The following is a 22,966-nucleotide window of genomic DNA, read 5'->3' as shown; positions in this document are numbered from 1 at the left end:
TCCATGATTATTATTATACAGAGCTACAGTACAGCCCCCAGATTCCATGATTATTATTATACAAAGCTACAGTACAGCCCCCAGATTCCATGTTTATTATTATACAGAGCTACAGTACAGCCCCCAGATTCCATGATTATTATTATACAGAGCTACAGTACAGCCCCAGATTCCATGATTATTATACAGAGCTACAGTACAGCCCCAGATTCCATGATTATTATACAGAGCTACAGTACAGCCCCCAGATTCCATGATTATTATACAGAGCTACAGTACAACCCCCAGATTCCATGATTATTATTATACAGAGCTACAGTACAGCCCCCAGATTCCATGATTATTATTATACAGAGCTACAGTACAGCCCCCATATTCCATGATTATTATTATACAGAGCTACAGTACAGCCCCCAGATTCCATGATTATTATTATACAAAGCTACAGTACAGCCCCCAGATTCCATGTTTATTATTATACAGAGCTACAGTACAGCCCCCAGATTCCATGATTATTATTATACAGAGCTACAGTACAGCCCCCATATTCCATGATTATTATTATACAGAGCTACAGTACAGCCCCCAGATTCCATGATTATTATTATACAGAGCTACAGTACAGCCCCCATATTCCATGATTATTATTATACAGAGCTACAGTACAGCCCCCAGATTCCATGATTATTATTATACAGAGCTACAGTACAGCCCCCAGATTCCATGTTTATTATTATACAGAGCTACAGTGTACTTTCACCTGTAGGTGAATACTCTGGATCAGTGCTGTGATTCTGACTTCCACATAACATTTAAGAAGGCTGATGTAAGCTCCAGGCACATCTTTCTCCAGCTCTAGATAGTTTCTTTGAATCCTTCTTCTGGTCATCTCACTTTGCACAGGTGGCGGTATCATCTCTGTTTACGCTAGTACTCCAGGTTTGCAATGGTGGCACTTAATCTGTGGATTAAATATGAGGAAATAAATCAACTAAATCATTTCTTCCTTTTTCAGCTATGTCTGTGCCATTTAGTTTATCCCCTAAGCCTAGGTTGTCAGCAGAACAGACAGGAACTTGTACATAAACTCGTGGCATAATGCAGGTATTTTAAGCAGTGTTACATAGCTGGTTATGCACTTGATGGTGCCAGTGATTTCTTACTAAGCTCTCAACAGTGGTACAAGGAAACTAGGTGCCACATAACATTAAAATTACATGAAAAATGCGCAGACACCTTTTTGGATAAGGCTCTGAATGTAACTCAGATGATCTGCATTCAGTTAGGGCCTTGGGGGGAACAGGAGGAGTTGGCTGAGGAGGATGGAGGTAAGTAGCCACTGCTGGATCAGCCATCCTTGGGGAAGGAAGGCATCTTGGTCCACTGCAATTCAGGCATTAGGGTAGGCTGGGTGTGACAGTAAGCCAGCACTCTGGAACAAGGAATCATACACATCAAACTATATATATGCACTGCAGGTGCAAGATAACATGCACATGTGGCAGCATGCACACACAGGTGCATGCTTTTGTTTGGATCCAGCAATGTGGGAGTTCAACCTACCAAAAGTGAGAGGTAATGGGTGTTAGGGAAAGTAGAAAGCCTCAATGTCTGGTGGATGATGGTCCTGAAAGACCAGCTGATGATCATAGGTTCATAGGTCTGTACTAGGCTAATTGCCCTGGAGCCTTTACAAGCCTAGCCCATAGAATTATCCTGACATCGTGCCACCTGACCTTCAGCACACAACAAGGAGAAATTGTTCTAAAAATTGTGCAGATGTTTTTTTCAGGGAAAACAGTTCTAGAGAAATACAGGTATCCAGTGAAGTATCATTACCAACACAGAGATGCTGCCAGATGAACCACTACCATTTTGGATCATTACCTCTTACTAAAAATCATAGTTTTCAGCATGTGTATTACATAGAAAAGCAAGATTAATGGACAAGAAAGCACTGTGGGCCGGATTCACGAAGGCTTGCATGGAGTCTAAGAGTAGTTTAAGATGTCAGACAGGCAATATGTCTGCTGAGCGATTCAGCAATAGCCGGCAGGGTCGTCCATGAGAGCTCCTAAAACTACTCTTGCACGGACAGTGTTATGGTATGCAAATTACCTCATTTGCTGCTGAAATGTATGTAAATGAGGTAAATTTGTGATCCAGGAACCACTAACCTGTCCGTGGAAGAGCAGTGTTATTTGCAGAAATGTACTCCATTGGTAATGGAGTACCATTCTGCAAATAGCTAAACGGAGCTATGACAGCTCCAAATAAAGGATGCGTCCAGTTGAGGAAGCATGCCAATGGCCAAATATAAGGCCATTGACATTTTTATAGGTTGAAAATTAATAAAAATTAATTTTTATTTTTTTCCCCGATCTCCGATGTTTAAGCATAGCGCAGTGCTGCACAAACGTGCAGCACTTTAAAAAACAGAAAATATTTAAAAAATAGCCAAAAATAGGCATTTTTAATAAAAAGCTTATTCTGCCATGCAGGTGAATGGCAGGCTGAAGACAACATGGCTACTGAGTAGTAGTTGCTAAGGGGGGAAGCTCAGTTTGAGAGATGTAACCAAGCATTAGTAGGCAATCCTATGCAAATGCGGATAAGGATAGTGAATCCCAATTTTCCCTGGCATGTGAGCCATGTCCCTAGAGTGTAAGTGTAGGAGTAGGGGAGTAGTAGAGTAGAAGATAGGTGACATCATAGGGGGTATGTCTGAAAGACTGTAAGCTTATTGGAGCAGAGTGGCTTGTGTTTGCTTTTAGTTGCTCAGGATTGGAAGAGGCGTGTCTACAGTTGTCCTAGCTGAAACCCAGAAACCGAAGGTGTACACTGTGGATATATCTGAAATTTTTTGCAAACATGCTTACACCGTGTGCACGCATATGCACCCGTCTAAGCCTGTGTAAGCCTGTGTGCGTGCTTGTGTGCTCAGGTGCGCGTGTTTGCACTTGTTTACATGGCGCTGCCCCTTGTGGAAACAAAAAGGGAAAAGGAAGGAAAATAAGTAGTAAGAAGTTAACCAAGGAGAACTAGCAGAGCTGCCAGGTGAAATCAATCAGAATCAGCCAATTACACAGGCAGTACACTAGCCCAGCCCAGCCCAGCACTTAAAACTCTGCAAACAACATTCCCCCATGTTTTTTCTCAAGAACACTGCAACACTGCAGTATACAAAGAGTGAAAACTTAAAAAGCTTAACTCAGACAAAAAAATGTTAGGGGCTGCCATTGCTATCATAAGCCAACATGTGCAAGATGCTGAGGGTGGTGCCATTACGAAAGCTGCTGAGCAACCCACAGTGAGGAGATGGAGAAGAGTGTAAGAGTGTACAGACCCAGGCTAACCTACCAGGGGTTACATGAGCTGGAGATAGTGGAGCGCTATAGAGTGGACAGAGACCTCCTGCAGCAAATTGTTGAGCTGTGCAGGCCACGCCTCACACACAGAACCAACAGAGGGGAACCCATCCCAGAGGAAACCAAGGTATGTGTTGGCCTAAGAATACTAGCAACAGGTACCTTCCAGAGACCAACTGGTGATATGATGGGGATTTCACAGGCATCAGCATCCAGGGTACTGTACCAGTTCCTGAATACCATGTCAGCACATGTTGGTGATCATGTATATTTCCCCAATTCCTGTGAGGCATTGGCGAGCAATATGCGTCTTTTCCAGCAAATAGCGGAATACCCTGAGATAGTGGCTGCAATAGACTGCACGCATATACACATTAAAGCACCAGCCGGTGAGCGGGGTAAGACCTACATCAACCGCAAGGGCTTCCCCTCCATCAACCACCAGAGCATGTGCGATGCCCAGGGCATAATACTGAATGTGTGTGCTGGCTGCCCTGGAAGCTACCACAATTCTCATATCTGGCATCTGACGCAGCTGTACCAGACATTTGCCAGTGGGGACATCCCTGATGGTCACCTAGTGGGGGATGCTGGATACGCACTGGAGCCATGACTGATGACACCCATCAGAAATGCAGATGCACCTGAACAAGAACTCCATAATGAGGCACACGCACAAACACAAAATGTAATCGAGCGTGTGTTTGGGATGCTCAAGTCACAGTTCCAGTGCCTGGACACATCTGATGGAGCTTTGCAGTACTCACCAACTACATGTACCCAAATTGTCATGGTATGTGCCATGCTACATAATATGATCCTACAAAAACAGCTGCAGCAGGAACAGCATGGGGCAGGGCCAAACAGCCCCCCACCATTGCCAAGGCCATCACAGGCAGAGCATGACTCGGAGGAGCAACAACCTGAGCCTTCCCCAGTAGGCAGAAGGAGGCATGCCCAGTATGCCTTGGCTTTGGCAAAGAGGCAACGCGTAGCACATACACTGGCTCAGTAGGAACCCTGGAAATGATACCTCTCTCTGACTCGCACATAAAATGAAAGGGATGCCTAACACTAACACTACCTGTTTCCAAACATGTATAGTGAGTGTACTATGTGCATCTGACAGAGGCAGTCCTGCAGCACCACCTGAGGCATGATTGCCATGTTTTAAGCAATATAAAGCAGTGCTAAGCAGCTTTTACCACTATTAAGTATATGTAAACAAAAATTGCCCGTGCTAACTAGCGCAACGTCGGGCAACATTGAGCAATGTTGGGCAAGGTCGGGCAAAGTTGAGCAAAGTCAGGTAAACATGCTCATATTTGCTTTACTGTTCCTTAAGCAGTCTGGTCTGCCCAGCATGAAAATAAAAAGCATTGATAGGGCTCAAACTCAGGATACTGCGCACTATAGTCACAGTACTGAACCACTAAGCCATGACAGCATTTCACTGGCACAGAAACAACAGGACAATTGTACACTAATGCCAACACAAAGAAATGCTGTATAATGCCTCTAAAGAGGCATATGGGTAACCTCTCCCACAGGCCTATGCAGACAGAGAACAGCAGACCAGACGGTGTGATGCGGGTTGGGTAGGCTATGAAGTCGCAATCTAATATACGTGACACTGGACGCTAAGATCTGTAGTACAGTAGTATGCCTCAAGCCAGTATGATAGACAACAGTACAGACTGAAATGGTGTACCTTACATAGCAGTGCAGGCCTAGCAAATGTGTATAAGTGTCAGGTGAACCCCTCATCCTATGTACACCCACAGTAACAATCAGGTGTGCCCCCGGGTAGAAATGTACAAAGAATAGCTGTCCCCCCTGTATGTAGAAATGTTTATAAGTCTATGCAAAGTGTCTCATGGAAGCCCTGCAGGCACAGCATGATCCATGTTGATTTATGACACAAAGGTGAGCCCTGCAGTAAAAATACAACTTGATTTTCCACACACATATAGTATAAATGTCTATACCAGGCGTGCTCACACACTTAACAGATGTAGTGGATTTCAGTCAGCAACATACTGAAAGGTCATACTGGGCATGCTCACACACTTAGGTCATGTCTGAGTACAGCAGTGGGCCACACATATCTGGCAGTTGCATGTTTTACCCCAGGAACCTGTCACTATTCAACAATCCTGCCTTGTGCACACAGTTATATGAAAACAGACACATATAATATATTGGAACCCTGTCATAATCAAACTATGTACCACAAGTACTTAAGTTGTTCACTAAAAGTGAAAAAGCAAAGAAGATCAATAAACCTGCAATCGGTATCATGAATAAACAATGTGCACTCCAAACATTATCCAATCCATGTTCTGGCAAAATAATCTGTGAAGAAGTCCATAGAGAACCATGACACTTCCTTCTGCTATATCATAAATAGCAATGTACACTCATATATGTCCTGAGTCAGTGCAAACTGTAAATGACTGACATTTCCAACATCCTGTCAGACAGGCTCATACATACATACCCCCTCTCACTGACAAAAGGCCCTATCATCATACCTGGAGATTGTGAAAGCACAGATATCACATATAGAATGGGTAAACAGATCCTTCCAAACCTGAAAACACAACGTCTATGGGATTACATTGTTTTCCTAGCTGTGTCATAAATGAACTCCAGAACAAACAGACCCTGCACCTGAACAGTCTGTTGAGCTTCACCCTCTGTACAGGATATGAAACTGTTGAATGTGTTACAACAATGTTTGGCACACTCCAAAAGTGTTGGTGCACAACAAACCATGGGAACTATTGTCTTATAAGCCTATTAAGCCTGATCTCTGCATTTTACACTGTTTATTGCACTTTAAGTTACTAATTGTTGCAAATTGTTTCTGTAGGCTACACACTAAAGTGCGCTAGCCGATTTACAGCATTTATAGCATTTACTGTCTGTTTTTTTCCTTATCTCTGTAATAAAACAAAAAAATCTCTTGTTTTCCCGCCTTACTGAACTAGAGTAGTCCAGTTTCAGAGTTGCTGATCCCTGGGCTTTGTTTTTAGTTCCTGTTACTGATCCATTGCCTTATTAGGAAGGAGGGAAGTTTCTTTGCTTACCAGTGGGAGTGGAAGCACTGAGCGGCTTTTTTGTCCGATTTGGTGAAGTTTCAGCCAGAAACTAGTAGTCCATTGGTCGTTTGGGCCAATTCCTAGCTCCCTTCAGCCCCTGCTATAAAACACGCTTAAACGCCACAAGTACTTGTTGCACACAAGAGCAGCGGTGGTTAAACAAGGTTAAACTATTCGGCCATCTAAATTCCACTCTTCAAATTTTCCCTTAGAACTACCTTCCTCGAGCTGTACTGCTGATCTAACCAGCATATCCTATAACTGAAAAGTTCATCTCTACTTGATTCCCAAGTAGACTATTCTCTATCTGTAAAGCCTAGCACTTACTCCTACAGTACTTGCACCTTGATAAAGCACTCTTATTATAGATAGTAACCCACCAGCCTAAAACCCACTTCCTCGGAGTCCTTTGAAAGTCTCTTTATCTACTACTTCTAGTATGTCGAGGGATCAGTTGCTAGTGTCCTCTCCAGCTCAACTGGTGAACCTGGGAATATTGAGGCAATGTTACAATTGCCTCATGTACACAGACAATCCTCTCCTTCTCCCACAAAACACAAATACATGCGAGATGCAACTATACGGCCAAACTGGAGGCTGAGCTCTCTCAACATAGGACTGGCAAGACCAGACAGGAGGAGAAGGTAACCACACACAATACATACCCAGTCACACATGGTACCATCACAACTTCAAATCATACACATACTCACACAAAGACATACTTGGAGGCTATGATCAAAAATTTACCAAAACAGCAGAGGCCACCAAAGCAGACACCCAAACAACTACCACCTCACGACCCAACACATGCAACACATAGACCACACAGTCAGAGTGTCAAACAGTCACAGCCCTTAAGGCCAAACAAAATGCCAGACACACTTGTCATTGGTGATTCCATACTCAGACACACTGATGTTCCGCCACCAGACTGAGTAAGGAGAAGGTCACAGTAAGCTGCCTGTCGGGCTAGAATCCGCCACATAACGCAAGCACTCAGGTCTCTCAACAGCAGGTACAAGTACGACTCAGTCATTGTCCACGCTGGTGTCAACGACCTGAGACGCACTCCTTGGACTACATGAAAGGGACATCGAGGAGCTCTCTGATTATGTAGCCCAGGCAGGTATGACCCTGACCTTGAGCAGTATCCTACCTTCACCTAGAATGATGCCACAATACAGTGATAAGATGATCAGCTTTAATAATTGGCTTAAATTCTGGTGTCATTCAAAGGGGATCCAATGTCTGTCTGCCTGGGATGACATGCTGGACAAGCCACGCTGCTTCAAGGGACGGCTTGCACCTGTCACCCTGGGCTTCGGATATTGGCAAAGGCTCTTGCCACCCCATAGTGCCTTTTTAGGCAAGGCTCAAATTCTAAACCTACCACCCTAGAACACCAAAAGGAAAAACTAAGGGTAATGCTGCTCAATGCCAGAAGTCTCACTCTCAAGATGCACGACTCGAGGCCCTTCTCAATATGGAGAACATTGATGTCTGTGCTGTGACAGAAACCTGGTTCAAGGCTCCTGAGAGCACCCCAGCACTAACAGGTTTCACCTCATATCATGCTCCGCCCCAAAATCCGGACAACACCAAGAAAGGAGGGGGGGTGTCCATATTCATAAAGGACACCCACAGCTCAAGGTTGGTGGCAACGCACGATGCATCGGAGACCATCCAGGTGCAATTAACCATAGGCAAGACTGCTCTGCAATTTGTAGCATGTTACAGGCCACCCTCTCAAACTTAGGAACCTCACATGGCCTTCCTGAAAACATTGGAGGGGATAAATGTATCTCCAAACACCATCATACTAGGTGACTTCAACTACCCTAATATAGACTGGGAACACTACTCAAGCCCGAAAACTCTAACCCAAAGATTCCTGGAGTTCATAAACTCAAATGCCATGGAACAACTAGTCACCATCCCCACAAGAGGAGAAAACATACTTGATCTCATCATCACGAACATGGGATCAAAATGTTCAACACCGGAAGTATACCCCTCACTGGTGAGATCAGATCATAAACTAATCTCGCTGGAGGTCCTCATCCGCCCCACCTGAAACAAAAAGACCACAGTGAAAAACTTCTCAAAAGCCGATTTCACACTTCTAAAAACTAGTGTGGTCTCCTTTAAGGCCCCTGAGCCAGTGGTAAACATTACTCAAACCGCTGAATCACTTACAAATGCCTTCTACCAGCACCTACAGGACTGCATGGATCAAGCAATCCCAAACAAAACTAAGACTCTCTGTACCAAAGGCAACGTCCAGTCTGGTGGACCCCAGCCATAAACAAGCTCTACAACAAAAGGAGGAAGCTACTACAAGATAGAGCAAAATCCTTGAAAGGTAAGACACCTTTGATCATTATAAGTAAAAACTAAGAGCTCTCATAAAATCATCCAAGGCAAATTTTGAGAGAAAAATCGCCAAGGACTCTAAAGACAATCATAAGGCCTTCTTTAGCTATGTTAGAAACCTAGGAGGAAACTCCCAGATATGCTCAGAATTAGTTCAAAATGATGTGAAAATTACTGAACCTACACACATTGCTAACATACTGGCTGACAGGTTCAGTGCAAACTTCTCCCTCCCCAAAGGAGAGATATTTATTCCAGAGGATTGTAGCCCCCAAACATCTCCAACAGGTGAGAACTGCCCTCACTAAGGCAAAAACACAGCATCCATGGGACCGGATGGTGTCCCCGGCTGTGTGCTTCATGAACTCAACGAGGAATTAAACCCACAGTTAGGACAGCTGTTTAATCTTAGCCTCACCTCAGGATCATGCCCCAGGAGTGGCGCTGTGGTCCCACTTCATAAGGGCGGTGCCTCCACAGACCCTGGAAATTACCGCCCCATTAGCTTGACAAGCCTTATCTGCAAAGCCATGGAGAGGATCATAATGGAACTCATAAATAAAGACATAGGAACTTGCAGACTTTGGATCCAACCCAGTTTGGCTTTGTCAAAGGCAGATCCTGCCTCTTAAACTTGGTTGACTTTTTCGAGACAGTCACCAAGGCCATTGATGAGGGAAAGGCAGTCCATACAGCCTACCTCGACCTGGCAAAGGCCTTCACACAATACCCCACTCAGGTATCATCGAAAAACTCATCAGCTTGAATGTAAACCCATACATCACAAGATGGGTTGCAAACTGGCTAAGTGACAGAACCCACAGGGTCAGAGTTGCTGGAGCCATGTCAGACTCAAAGCCTGTCACAAGTGGTGTCCCACAGGGCTCAGTCCTGGGTCCACTCTTGTTCGGCATCTACTTTTCTGAAGTACAAGCAAACACAGGAGGGTTATGGCTGACAAAGTTTGCAGATGACTGCAAACTGGGCTATAGTCGAAAACACATCTGACACAGATATCCTCCAGAAGGGCCTCACAGAAACGGATAACTGGTGCCAGAGCCATGGCCTGAAGTTAAACGCCAAAAATGCATAGTCATACCCTTCGAAAAACAAGGTTACCCCTAGCTACCATATAGGTGGCAATCCACTGAGCACAGAAAAGTCATCAGGGATCTGGGGACCCAAGTTGACAGTAGCCTTTCATTTGACACTCATGTTGCTAAAGTAGTTAGGAAAACCTTCTATATCGCCCACCTGATCATGAAGGGATTCACATCTAGATCAAGGGAGGTCAACGCCCCTGTACTCATCACTCATTAGACCTATGATTGAGTACAATGCCCCATTTGGAATGTATCTGACCAGACACCTGCTGCAGCTTGAAAGGCCCCAAAAGTTCCTCACCAAAAGGATAAAGGGTCTCAAAAATATGTCTTATGCTGCCCGACTGAAAGAACTCCAGCTCTATTCAGTCTCATACCGCTTGCTCGAGGTGACCTGTGCCTGACATATAAGGCCATGTCAAACCCAGATTTGATGAATATGCTTCACCTCAAAAATCTAGATCCCTCAGAACCACAAGGGCGGAGACTTAAACCTTGACACGGTTATAAATAGAACGTGCTGGAGGGACAGATTCATCACCCAGAGACTCCCTATGCTGTGGAACAAAATCCCGGTACATGTGAGGCAGAGCACCTCGCTGGCCTTGTTCAAGAGGAATCTTGACCAATGGATGGGAGATCGCAGATATACCCCAGGGATTACTTCAGTGTCACTGCTTGACAGAGGCACAGAAAAATGATAGGCATAGTTTTTATTCAAACTAAAGGGGTGGCAAAAGCCACATAACTATGGGCTAGGCTTATAAATGCTCTTGGGCAGATAGCCTAGTATGAACCTATGAACCTGTCTGCAAGGCCATGGAGTCCATCATGATGGAACTCATAAACAGAGCTATTGGGAGCCTACAAACACCCAACCCTACCAATTGTGGTTTGGTCAGGGGCAGATCATGGTTCCCAAATCTGCTAGACTGTTTTCAAGGCAGTCACCCAGGACATACATCAATGAAATGAGCTACACACATCCCACATAGACCTTGAAAAGCCCTTTTCCAACATCCCAGACACGTCGTATCCACAAAATCAACAACCTGTGCATAAATATGTATGTCATCTGATGAATTGCCAACTGGGGCACAGATAAATCACACAAGGTAAGAATTGTGGTCTCCTGTTCAAGCTGGTAACAACTGCTGTCCCCCATGGCTGAGTCCTGGGACCCCTCCTGTCTGGTGTATACTTTTCGGAAATATAGTTAAACACACGAGGGCTATGTTTAGCAAATTTTGTGCATGACTGCAAAAAAGTTGTCATAATTGATGTTTGGGACAACAGAGACATCCTTAAAAAGGGTCTCAGTCAGACAGATGTGGTGTCAAAATTATGGCCTCGAGCTACAGTCATACAAATACCACATAGATGCCAACACCCTAAATATGGAGGTGATAATAAGGGATCTATGGACACATGTGGATAGTCATCTCTACTTCCAGAAACACATTCACAAAGTGGTCAAAAAATCATGCTATGTGTTCCCACAAACTGCCAAGGTCTTTGCATGTAGGTCAAAGGAGGTTCCCTCTACTCATCAGTCATCAGACCTGTCAGAGAGTACCACAACACACTTGCGATGAATCTGACTAGGCACCTTCAGCAGCTGGAAAGACCACTGAAGTACCTCAACAAGAGGATTACTGGCCTCAAACAGTTGCCCCATGCAACAAGACTGAATTTAACTCAATCTGTACTCTGTTGCATACTGTCTACTCAGGAGATCTCTGCCAAACAGACAGGCCCATGTCATGGCAACACTCAGATCTGCTCTGAGTTACAGCTCAATGGCACTAAATATACAGACCCAGCTGATATTGCCAACATCCTGGCAGATAGGATCAGTGCTAACTTTACCCCCCCTCTCACCCATGAAAGAACACATCTCTATAACAGAAGACTGCAAAGTTGCTGTCATCATGGCTGCACAGGTAAAAAACACTCTCCAAATCCAGTATCACAGCATCCATGAGACCAGATAACTTCCCAGACTGTGTTCTACACAAACTACAGAACTAACAGGCACCACACTGACGTACCATGTTCAGTCATAGCCTTACCTCAGGCTTTGTGCCTGCTGAATGATGCACAGCGACGGTTATCCCACTACACAAGGGTGGAGACAACACGGACCCCAGAAACTAGCGCCCAATTAGCCTGATGAGCCTGCTCTGCAAGGCCATGGAGTGTATCATCAATACAACTTATAAAAGAAGACATTGGTAATCTCCAAACTCTGGACCACAACCATGTTGGGTTTGTAAAATGCAGATCATGTCTCCTAAACCTGATAGACGACATTGAAGCAGTCACCAGAACCATAGACAAGGGTAAGGTGGTTCGCACAGCCTATGTAGATCTTGCCACAGCTTTCAACACCATCCCCCACCCTGGAATGATAGATAAACCCACTAAACTAGGTATTAATTGCTATGTCACAAGATGGGTTGCCAACTGGCTCACTGACAGAACACACACTGTGAAAGTAGCAGACTCCAAGTATGACTTTGGACCAATGACGAGTGCAGTACCACAGGGTTCAGTCCTGGGTCCTGTCCTGTTTTGTATCTACTTCCCTGAAGTAAACTTTAACATGGAAGGTCGGTGGCTAATGAAGTTTCCAGATGACTGCAAACTAGGAGCCATAATTGTGAATACTAAAGATGTGGACATCCTACAAAAGGGCCTCACTGAGACAGATGCCTGGTGTCAAAGCCATGGCCTCAAGCTCAATGCCAAAAAGTGCATTGTCATCCCCTTTGGTAAAAACTCTGTAGCCATGAACTACAACATAGGCAGTAGTATACTTAACACTGAAAGTGTGATAAGAGACCTTGGGTCAGAGGTGGACAGTGGACACACCTGTGATAATCACATCCCCACAGTAGTCATAAAATCCTTCTACATGGCACACCTCATCACAAAAGGTGTCTCATGCAGAATAGAAGATGACATTGTTCCCCCTCTACTCATCACTCACTAGATCCAAATAAAGTACAATGCCCCTTTTTCTATGTTACCTCACAAGACATCTACAACAACTGGAAAGCCTGCAGAAATACTTCACAAAGAGCATTAGCGGCCTGAAATACATGCCATACACAGACTGTCTCAAAATGATCCAGCTGTACTCTCTCACATATTGGCTACTCAGAGGTGATCTCTGCCTAACATACAAAGCTATGTCAAACACAGAGCTGTTGGACATGCTCCATGTAAAACACTTACAATCCCTCTGATCTTCAGCCCCAAAACCCAGAGTGAAATACAAAATGAAGGGGTGTATCCATTTACCTTATGGATACCCACACCTTTAGGTTAGTGGCACAGCATGAGGCCTTGGAGACCATGGAAGTGCAACTAACATTGGCCAAAGCTGCTCATCAGATTGTAGCCTGCTACAGATCACCTACCTTGTCTCAGGAACCTCACTCAGTATTCCTGAGAACAGTGGAAAATATAAAGGTCCTATCAAACACCATTATATGAGGAGATTACAACTACCCAAACATTGAGTGGGAGAATTACTCATGTACAATGTCCTTTGCCCAATGTTTCCTAGAGTTTAAAAACTCAAATGCCCTGGAACAGCTGGTCACCACTAGAGGTGGCAACATACTGGACCTGATCATCACCAACATGGGGTACCAGTGTTCTACAACAGAGATAAACTCCTCGCTGGTAATATCAGATCATAAAGTAATCACACTGGACATCCACATCCCACCCCCACCCCCAGTCAAGGAAACCACTGTGAAGACATTTTCAAAAGCAAACTGCACACTTCCCAAGACCAAAGTGGAAAGTTCCAAAGCCCCCTTGCTATAGGATAATGCTATACAATCTGCCGAATCATTTACAAGTGCATTCTATGAGCATCTACAGGGATGCATGGATTGAGACATCCCAAATAAAACCAAGATGCACTCCTCCAAAAATAAGAAACCAATCTGGTGGTTGTCGCCCATAAATAAGCTATACAACAGAAGGAGGAAATGAACACATGATAGAGCAAACTTCACAAAAGGAAAGGCATCACTGATCATTATTTGAAAGAAACAATGACCGCTCATAAAATAATCCAAGGCCAGTTTCTAAAGACAAATTGCCAGGAATGTAAGAATAACAACCACAAAGCCTTCATTAGCTATACCAGGGGAGGGGGAGGGCTGTGGCCTAACAATTAAGGTGTTTGCCTTACAAACACAAGGTGCAGGGTTTGAGTCTGACAAGGGATAATCAGCTAGGCTTACAATGGCTTGCAAGGGCAGTTAGCCTAGTACTAACCTATGAACTCTCAAATATGCTGTCAGCTACTGCAAAATGGCAAAAAAATACACTGAACCAACTTACATTGCCCACATCCTGGGGGACAAGTTCAGTGCAAACTCCCCCCATCATCCCCAAAAGGGCCTGTGTCCATCCCAGAAGAATGCAGAGCCCCAGACTTCATGGACATGCAGGTAAAAACAGCCTTCTCCAAAGCTAAGAACACAGCATCAATGAGACTGAATGGTGTCCCAGGCTGTGTCTTACACCAACCCCAAAAGGAACTACACCCTTACCTACATTCACTGTCCAGACACATCCTTACCACAGGCTATGTACCCAAAGAATGGCATACAGCAACAGTCATCCAGCTCCACAAAGGGGGTGCCACAACAGAACCTGGAAACCATTGCCCTATAGGCCTACTCAGCCTGGTCTGCAACGCTATGGAGCAAATTATCATGGAACCTATAAACAGAGACATTGGGGACCTCCAGACACTGGACTCTGCCCAACCTGGCTTCTGGCCAATGAGAAATTGACCTCTGGTGTGGAACACCGGTTTCCCATGTTGGTAATGATCAGGTCTAGGATATTGCTGCCCCTGGTGGGGGTGTGAATACGTTGATCCAAGGCGTTGAATTTATGAATTCTAGAAAACGTTGAGCAAAAGAGTTGGTATATGAGTTTTCCCAGTTAATGGTGGGGTAGTTGAAATCGCCCATTATTAGGGTGTTGGGTTGTACCGTAACACTTTCCAGTGTATCAAGAAATGAGGAGTGTGAATCCTCGGACATGATCTGCACTTGTTTTCAAATAATACAGTATTTAAATTCATTTAACTGTGTTGCAGGAATATTAACTGAACTGGAAGTTTTGACTCTGCTCTTCAGTCAGTGCTTGCTTGAATTTTATTATTTGTTAGTATTTGCAGGTGTGGGGTAGCCACATTCTTTGATTTCCTGTCCTTGCCTATTTAAGTGGTACAGTTTGAAATATTTTCTGCTTAAAATCCTCAGCTTTGGTCGGCTAAGATCTAGCTGTATTCAACTGGATGTATAAGAGAATTTAAGTACCTTTATCTGCACTTTTTTTCAAATAATACAGTATTTAAATTGATTTAACTGTGTTGCAGGAATATTAACTGAACTGGAAGTTTTGACTCTGCTCTTCAGTTAGTTCCCCCCCACCCTCCCTGTTTTTGTTTTGGTGTTAATCTTAGTGGCCTTGAAACTGCCTCTTGTAAATTTGTGTTTGGATACTCCTTCTGGGCCCATCTCATTTGCTCACTCAACTGAGTGCAGTGAGATCATATTCTGATTCCAGGCACTCCTACTGTGTACAAAGAGAGCATCTGGGAAACAGAAAAAAAATTTAAGCTTGTTTCCTGCTTTTCCTTTTAAGTGGTATAGCCTGTTGTAGGCTTCTGAGCCCCCAAGCCCTTCTGTGTTGGAGGGAAGCCTTCTAGCTTATTTTTTTTCTTATAACTAGCCAGTTTTCTAGTTTCAGCACTCAAATCTGTTTCTTTGAACTCAGCACTTGTTCAAAACTCATTGTAAGCACTACATAAGCTGCAAATTACTACAGCACTCAACTTTCCTCACTTGTCTAGTGGAAAGCAATTTTTAGTACTTAATAAATAAGCGTTTATCTAGGCATTTCTAAAGGTCAGTTCCCAGTGATTTCTCCTGTCTACCTGATGAATCTGGGCATCTTGGGGCAATACAGCAATTGCCTCATGTACACAGACAACCCTCTCCTCCTACCACCCAACACTACAACCTGTGAGAGATGCACTTATATAGCCAAACTGGAAGCAAAGCTCTCTTCACCCAAGACTGGACTAGACAGTCAAGAGGAGAAGGTAAACACTTGCACCACACCACACTCATCACATAGTCCCTCAAAACCTACACTACCAAAACATACACATAGAAACACAAAACACACACCTACATTCGCGGAGGCTCTCAATAAAAACCTGCCCAAGCATCAGGGACATCCAAAGCATAAACGCAAACAAACTCCACCCCCCAACACAACCCAAATGACACATAGCTCACAAACTCAGTGTGCCACACAACCACCGCCCATAAGGCATAACAATGTACCCAACACTCTAGTCATAGGTGACACTGTAGTCAGGCACACTGATGTTCCACTCACTAGACTAAACAAGGAGAAAGTTACTGTCAGCTGCCTGTCAGGTGCCAGGATCCGCCACATAATGCACGCACTCAGGTCACTCCACAATAAGTACAAATATGACACTGTCATTGTCCATGTTGGTGTGAATGACCTGAGATGTACCTCCCTGGACTACATGAAAAGAGACATGGAGGAGCTCTCCGATCTTGTATCCCAGGCAGGTATGACCCTAACCCTGAGTAGCATCCTGCCATCACCCAGAATGATACCACAGTACAAGGACAAAATGATTGACTTCAATAATTGACTAAGCTTCTGGTGTCATTCTAAGGGGATCCAGTATTTGTCTGCCTGGGACGACATGATCGACAGTCTGCAAAGCTTTGCCAGAGATGGCCTGCACCTGTCGCCCTTAGGATTCCGGATACTGGCTAAGGCTCTTGCCACCCCTATAGTGCCTTTTTTAGGCAAGGTTCAAATGACAAATTCACCACCATAACAGGTACAAGCAAGCAAAATCTGAGGGTAATGCTACTCAATGCTAGAAGTCTAAACCTCAAAATGCACTCACTCGAGGCACTCCTTAAAATGGAGAACATTGACATCTGTGCAGTGACAGAGACCTGGTTCAAAGCTCCAGAGAGCACCCCTGCATTACCAGGCTTCAATTCATACAACACCTTTTGGCCACCTAACCCAGAAAGAAGCACTAAAGGCGGAGGCGTGTCCATATTCATTAAGGATATCCACACCTCCAGGCTAGTTACACAGCATAATGCATCCGAGATTATCCAAGTGCAACTAACTCTGGGCAAGACCGCAATCCAAATTGTAGCTTGCTACAGACCCCACACCATGCCCCAGGATTGACACTCCTCATTTCTTGATACACTGGAAAGTATTAGGGTACAACCCAACACCCTAATAATGGGCGATTTCAACTACCCCACCATTAACTGGGAAAACTACTCATGTACCAACTCTTTTGCTCAACGTTTTCTAGAATTCATAAATTCCAACGCCTTGGATCAACTTATTCACACCCCCACCAGGGGCAGCAATATCCTAGACCTGGTCATTACCAACATGGGAAACTGGTGTTCCACACTAGAGGTCAATTCCTCATTGGTCAGATCCGACCACAAGCTAATCAGCCTAGACATCCACATCCCACCCCCAGCCCCAATTAGGGAAACCATCGTAAAAAACTTCTCAAAAGCCAACTTCACACTTCTTAAGACAGAAGTGGCAAACTTCATGACACCCATGCAGACGGACAATAGAGGTATGACTGCCGAATCCTACACAAATGCACTTTATAAGCACTTACACAAGTGCATGGATCATGCTATCCCTAATAGAACCAAGATGTTATCCTCCAAAAAAAGGAAGCCAATCTGGTGGTCCTCTACCATAAACAAACTCTGCAACAGAAGAAAGAAACTGTTGCAAAAGAGTAAAATCCATGACTGGAGGAACTCCTGGTCAACCTCAGTAAGAAGCTGAGATCCCTCATAAAATCCTCCAAAGCTAGTTACGAAAACAAAATTGCCACTGACTCTAAAGACAACCACAAAGCATGCTATAGCTATGTCAAGAATCTAAATGGGAACACTCAGATCTGCTCTGAGTTACAGCATAATGGCACTAAATATACAGAACCAACTGATATTGCCAACATCCTAGCAGATAGATTCAGTGCTAACTTTACCCCCCTCTCACCCCCTAGAGGGCCCATCTCTATACCGGAAGAATGCAAAGTTCCTATAATCACGGCTGCACAGGTAAAAAACACACTCTCCAAAGCCAAGAACACAGCATCCATGGGACCTGACAATATCCCAGGCGGTGTTCTACATAAACTACAGAATGAACTGGCACCCCACCTAAGTACCATGTTCAATCATAGCTTCACCTCAGGCTTTGTACTCACTGGATGGTGCACCACAACAGTTATCCCACTCCACAAAGAGGGAGCCATGACGGACCCCGGGAACTACTACTGCCCCATTAGCCTGACGGACTGGTCTGCAAAGCCATGGAACGTATCATCGTGGAACTCATAAACAAAGACATTGGTAATCTCCAAACTCTGGACCCTACTCAGTTTGGATTTGTAAAAGGCAGATCATGTCTCCTAAACCTGATAGGCTTCTTTGAAGCAGTCACCAAAGCCATAGATGAGGGTAAAATGGTTCACACAGCTTATCTAGATCTCGCCAAGGCTTTCGACACCATCCCCCACTCTGGAATTATAGATAAGCTCACTAAACTAGGTATAAATCCCTATGTCATAAGATGGGTTGCCAACTGCCTCATGGACAGAACCCACACTGTGAAAGTAGCGGATTCCAAATCCGACATCAGACCAGTGGCAAGTTGAGTACCTCAGGGTTCAGTCCTGGGTCCTCTCCCATTTGGTATCTACTTCTCTGAAGTGCAGGCCAACACAGAATGTCTTTGGCTAACAAAGTTTACAGATGACTGCAAAGTAGGAGCCATAATCGAAACTCCTAACAATGTAGACAAACTACAAAAGGGCCTCAATGAGACAGATACCTGGTGTCAAAGCCATGGCCTGAAGCTCAGTGCCAAAAAGTGTATTGTCATCCCCTTTGGTAAAAACTCTGTACCCATGAACTACCACATAGCTGGTAGTCTACTTAATGCCGAAAATGTGATAAGAGACCTTGGGACACAGGTGGACAGTAGTCTCTCCTTTGATAATCACATCACCACAGTGGTCAGGAAATCCTTCTACGTGGCTCATCTCATCACAAAAGGATTCTCATCCAGAAAAAAAGAGGACATTGTTCCCCTATACTCATCACTCATTAGACCAATTATAGAGTACAACGCCCCTTTTGGTATGTACCTCACAAGACATCTACAACAACTGGAAAGACCACAGAAATACCTCACAAAGAGGATTACTGGCCTCAAACAGATGCCCTATGCAGACCGTCTCAAAAAACTACAGCTTTACTCCATCGCATATCGCCTACTCAGGGGCGATCTCTGCCCAACATACAAAGCTATGTCAAACCCAGAGCTGTTGGACATGCTCCACTTAAAGAAATTCCAATCCCTCCGAGCTACACGCTCTAGGGACCTTAACCTTGTCACCACAATAAACAGAACATGCTGGAAGGATAGATTCCTGTCCCAGAGACTTCCCATACTCTGGAGCAGACTACCTATCTATGTCAAACAGAGCTCCTCATTAGCACTCTTCAAGAAAAATCTTGATGATTGGATGGGAAATGGGAAATTCACCCCGGGATCACTTCTGTGGCTCTGCTCGACAGGGGCACAGGAAAATAATTATCTTGGATGGTGAAAGACAGGGTACAATTTTTGGCTAGGCTTGTATGGGCCCTAGGGCTGATAGCCTAGTACCTACCTATGAACATATGAACCTATGAATCACACTTTCAGTGTTAAGTAGACTACCACCTATGTGGTAGTTCATGGGTACAGAGTTTTTACCAAAAGGGATGCCAATGCATTTTCGACATTGAGCTTGAGGCCATGGCTTGGTCACCAGGCATCTGTCGCAGTAAATATGACTCTGTGTGTCTCTCTCTCTCCATATATATATAAGGTGTTCTCAGCCCATGTAGCTTTAGCAGGCCCTCACTGGCTGCAACACTGCAAACCTAACAAATCACACCCACATCATTTAAACACCACATGTCATATACCAGCACTGTATGCTGTCTTGTTCGCCACACACTACAACCTACATACAAATATGCACATAACAACCTTCACCAACATATATATGTCCACCCTTCACAAACAGTTGCAGTATGTCCCTTGCTCTATACACATGTACAGATGCTAATATATCTGACACAGATATATCTCTCCGTATGTGTGTGCCATACACACACAAGGTCCACACTGTTGTAAGTCCCTGAACCTCACGGCTGACCTGTTGGGCCTTGCTGCAACATGAACAGGTGTCACATGTGAGCACACAGTAAAATTAGAGGGTGTATATATAGCTGCAAATGCTAGATTAGCATACTAGCCTGGTACAGCAGTTGCCAGTACTAAGCTACACATTAATATGACTATCATGCATGTGTTACTCTGTCACATCCATGTTTATATAGCTGTATGCGCTACTCCCCCAAACAGCCATTGTTCACACTACTGTACAGAACACATATAACATGGATCAGATGTTTGACATTTAATGCTGAGCTACATATGTCACAGTTATGTCCCACTGCACACAGCTACATACTGATTTGTCCATGGCAGTAGTTATGCTGGACATCTGTGCATAGATACGTACTGCTGCCACATACGGATGTTTCAAAGTATGTAGAGTACTCTTCAAAAACATCTACTACATGCCAGTAAATACATATCTGTTACATATCTTTCCTTTGCATGTGTTGGCAGTATTACATTCCGTGTGTCTTTGGCTTTTTTTTTTCTGTTGATGTGGGTGTGTGTGTCTCTCTCTCTGTCTCTCTCTCAATATCTGCAATGGAGTGATTGCATGTATGGGCAGCAAGTACAGCCTGCTTTTATAGGTATCTGCACATGTGCATGTGATGGCCTCTGCACCAATTGGTGGACACCATTTGGTAATTGCATGCAGCCTGCTGTGTGGTAATTGCAGTAGTCACTGTCATAGCAACCCAATGCTATAAATTGCTAAGTCAGGTAGGTGTAGCCCTTTCAACTTTCCAAAGTGGGGCCCATGCTTGTTTGCTGTGGACACCGTTGTTTAAGTCAGAAGGTTGGTATAGTTCTTATATCTGAAGCTAGGGGTGTAGCCAATGATTTAAATGTTGTACTCAGACCTGAATGTTGCCACTTCCAGTACACAGTTGTCAGTGTAGAATTGTACTCACCCTTACAAATGTTAACACAAGATACATGGGAGTATGTAATTTCTTTTCTACTTAAACAGTTAACTGCCATACAAAAGTAGTTATTGAGATGTATTCATTTGGCACATGAACTGTTTGTGAACTGCTATACTGTGAATATTAATGTACTCACTTCTGCACAGTTTGTGCTTTTTTATTGTTGACATAAGCACAGGATACACAAGAAAACTGGACAATTCCAGTACTGAGTATGCCTACCTACATCCTTGGTAGACCCTGAACACACAGGTATATTGTACATTTGGGTGGGGATGCAGACATACAGAGGGCATTATGTATTATTGTGTGAATGTTATCTTGCTGGACTTAAAGGGTTGCTGTGTACCTGTTAGTTTAGCAAGGCAAGTAGTTTGTCTGCATAGCTCCCAACTGTGGACCTATCCAGATCGTAGCAAGACGTTAGGCTGTTATTCTCTGTCTGTGCAATGCACAGATCTTTTCAGCACTGGTACAATGGCATTGTTACAGTCATTTGCTACCAGTACATGGCTACATCCTTTGGTATTTCAGTGTTGTACTCCTACATAAGGGTATGCTTGTGGAACTCCTTCCAAAGCTATTTGCACAGTGTGTAACAGCAGAAAAGCTGATATGCCTGTGTGTTTCTGCCTCAGCCAGGCCTCTGAAACACTCAGGTACATATTTGAACAGAGTGAAGTAAAGGTAGGTAAATGTGAGGTACACCTTCAAAATATTAGAGACAGTAAGTGGAGACTTCGAGAGAACCAGTGCATATGGATTACTACACCTTTTCTGAAGTACAAGCGGTGTCTAACTCCTACATATTGTCATTATTCATTAGCTGTAAAACCCCACCTTTCTGCTTTAACGTCAGTACTTTTCAGGGAATTCAGAGGGACACAGCTAACATATGTTTCAAAATCAGGGACATCCCTGAAATGTAGCCACAGTTGGGATGTATGTCCTCTGCCCTAATCAGATAACCCACTGTTTGTCCTACTATGATACTGTGTGGGGGTTGTAAAGTGCTGCTGTAACATTATTTCCTGCTAGAATGGCTGGTTCTCTTATCACAGTCATGTAATGCAATTCCACAACAACTACTGGTAAAGTTCCACAGAACAGGTTTTGTGTTATGGCACTCCTATTTTTCCTTTACATTCACTCATTCTGATGCATGATATATCTATTTCAGCAACAACCTGCTGTATATCTACTGTGGCTTAGTGGTACTTCATGCAGTCTTGTGTGTCCGGGGTTCGAGACTGACAGAGGTGTTTTATTTTGCTGCTGAGCAGAACAAGGGCCCTCACATGCAGGGTAACTAAGGCACTTTTAAGCAGTTGTAAGAGGGTTTGCACAGGTTTGCGTGAAGCTTAGCAATACTTAGCTAAGCACACACAAGCACACACTCGTGCAAACCCGCTAACTACTGCTTAAAAGTGCTTACTCACGCTAACCCTTGCGCTCATTACTTTGAAAGAAAAGAAAATGGGGAGATAGGAAAGTGGTGAAAAAGGGGCACAAAGAGGGAAATACAGTAGGAAAAACAGCTCAGGATGTGCAGGACGGGTGTAGGGAAGGACCATAGCTGCCCATTTCTTTTACAGCAACAGCTGTGCATATGCAATAAATTTGGAGGGAAATATGAAACCTTCCACCCCTGAGAGAGGGGTGAGGACAACAAAGTATGTTGTACTGCCAATTAAATT

The 22,966-nt window shown here is 44.1% G+C and overlaps 1 protein-coding gene across 3 annotated transcripts in view; it reads right to left on the bottom strand.

The window, feature by feature from the left end:
- The window catches only part of TNFSF10 (TNF superfamily member 10), a 294,194-nt gene that overhangs the window by 250,956 nt on the left and 20,272 nt on the right, over window positions 1-22,966 (bottom strand). For 2 of the 3 annotated variants that reach the window (XM_044070234.1, XM_044070232.1), the window contains exon 2: window positions 761-961. The exons of the other annotated variant lie outside the window; for it this stretch is intronic. In XM_044070234.1, the coding sequence (XP_043926169.1) occupies window positions 761-916 (156 nt within the window). In that variant the 5' untranslated portion in view covers window positions 917-961. The remainder of the gene's footprint in view (window positions 1-760; window positions 962-22,966) is intronic. 3 annotated transcript variants of the gene reach the window in all.

The sequence above is a fragment of the Protopterus annectens genome, chromosome 4.part1 (assembly GCF_019279795.1).
Source record: "Protopterus annectens isolate FY-2018-M chromosome 4.part1, PAN1.0, whole genome shotgun sequence".
Taxonomy (NCBI): domain Eukaryota; kingdom Metazoa; phylum Chordata; order Ceratodontiformes; family Protopteridae; genus Protopterus; species Protopterus annectens.
This window is presented reverse-complemented; position numbering and strand designations above follow the sequence as displayed.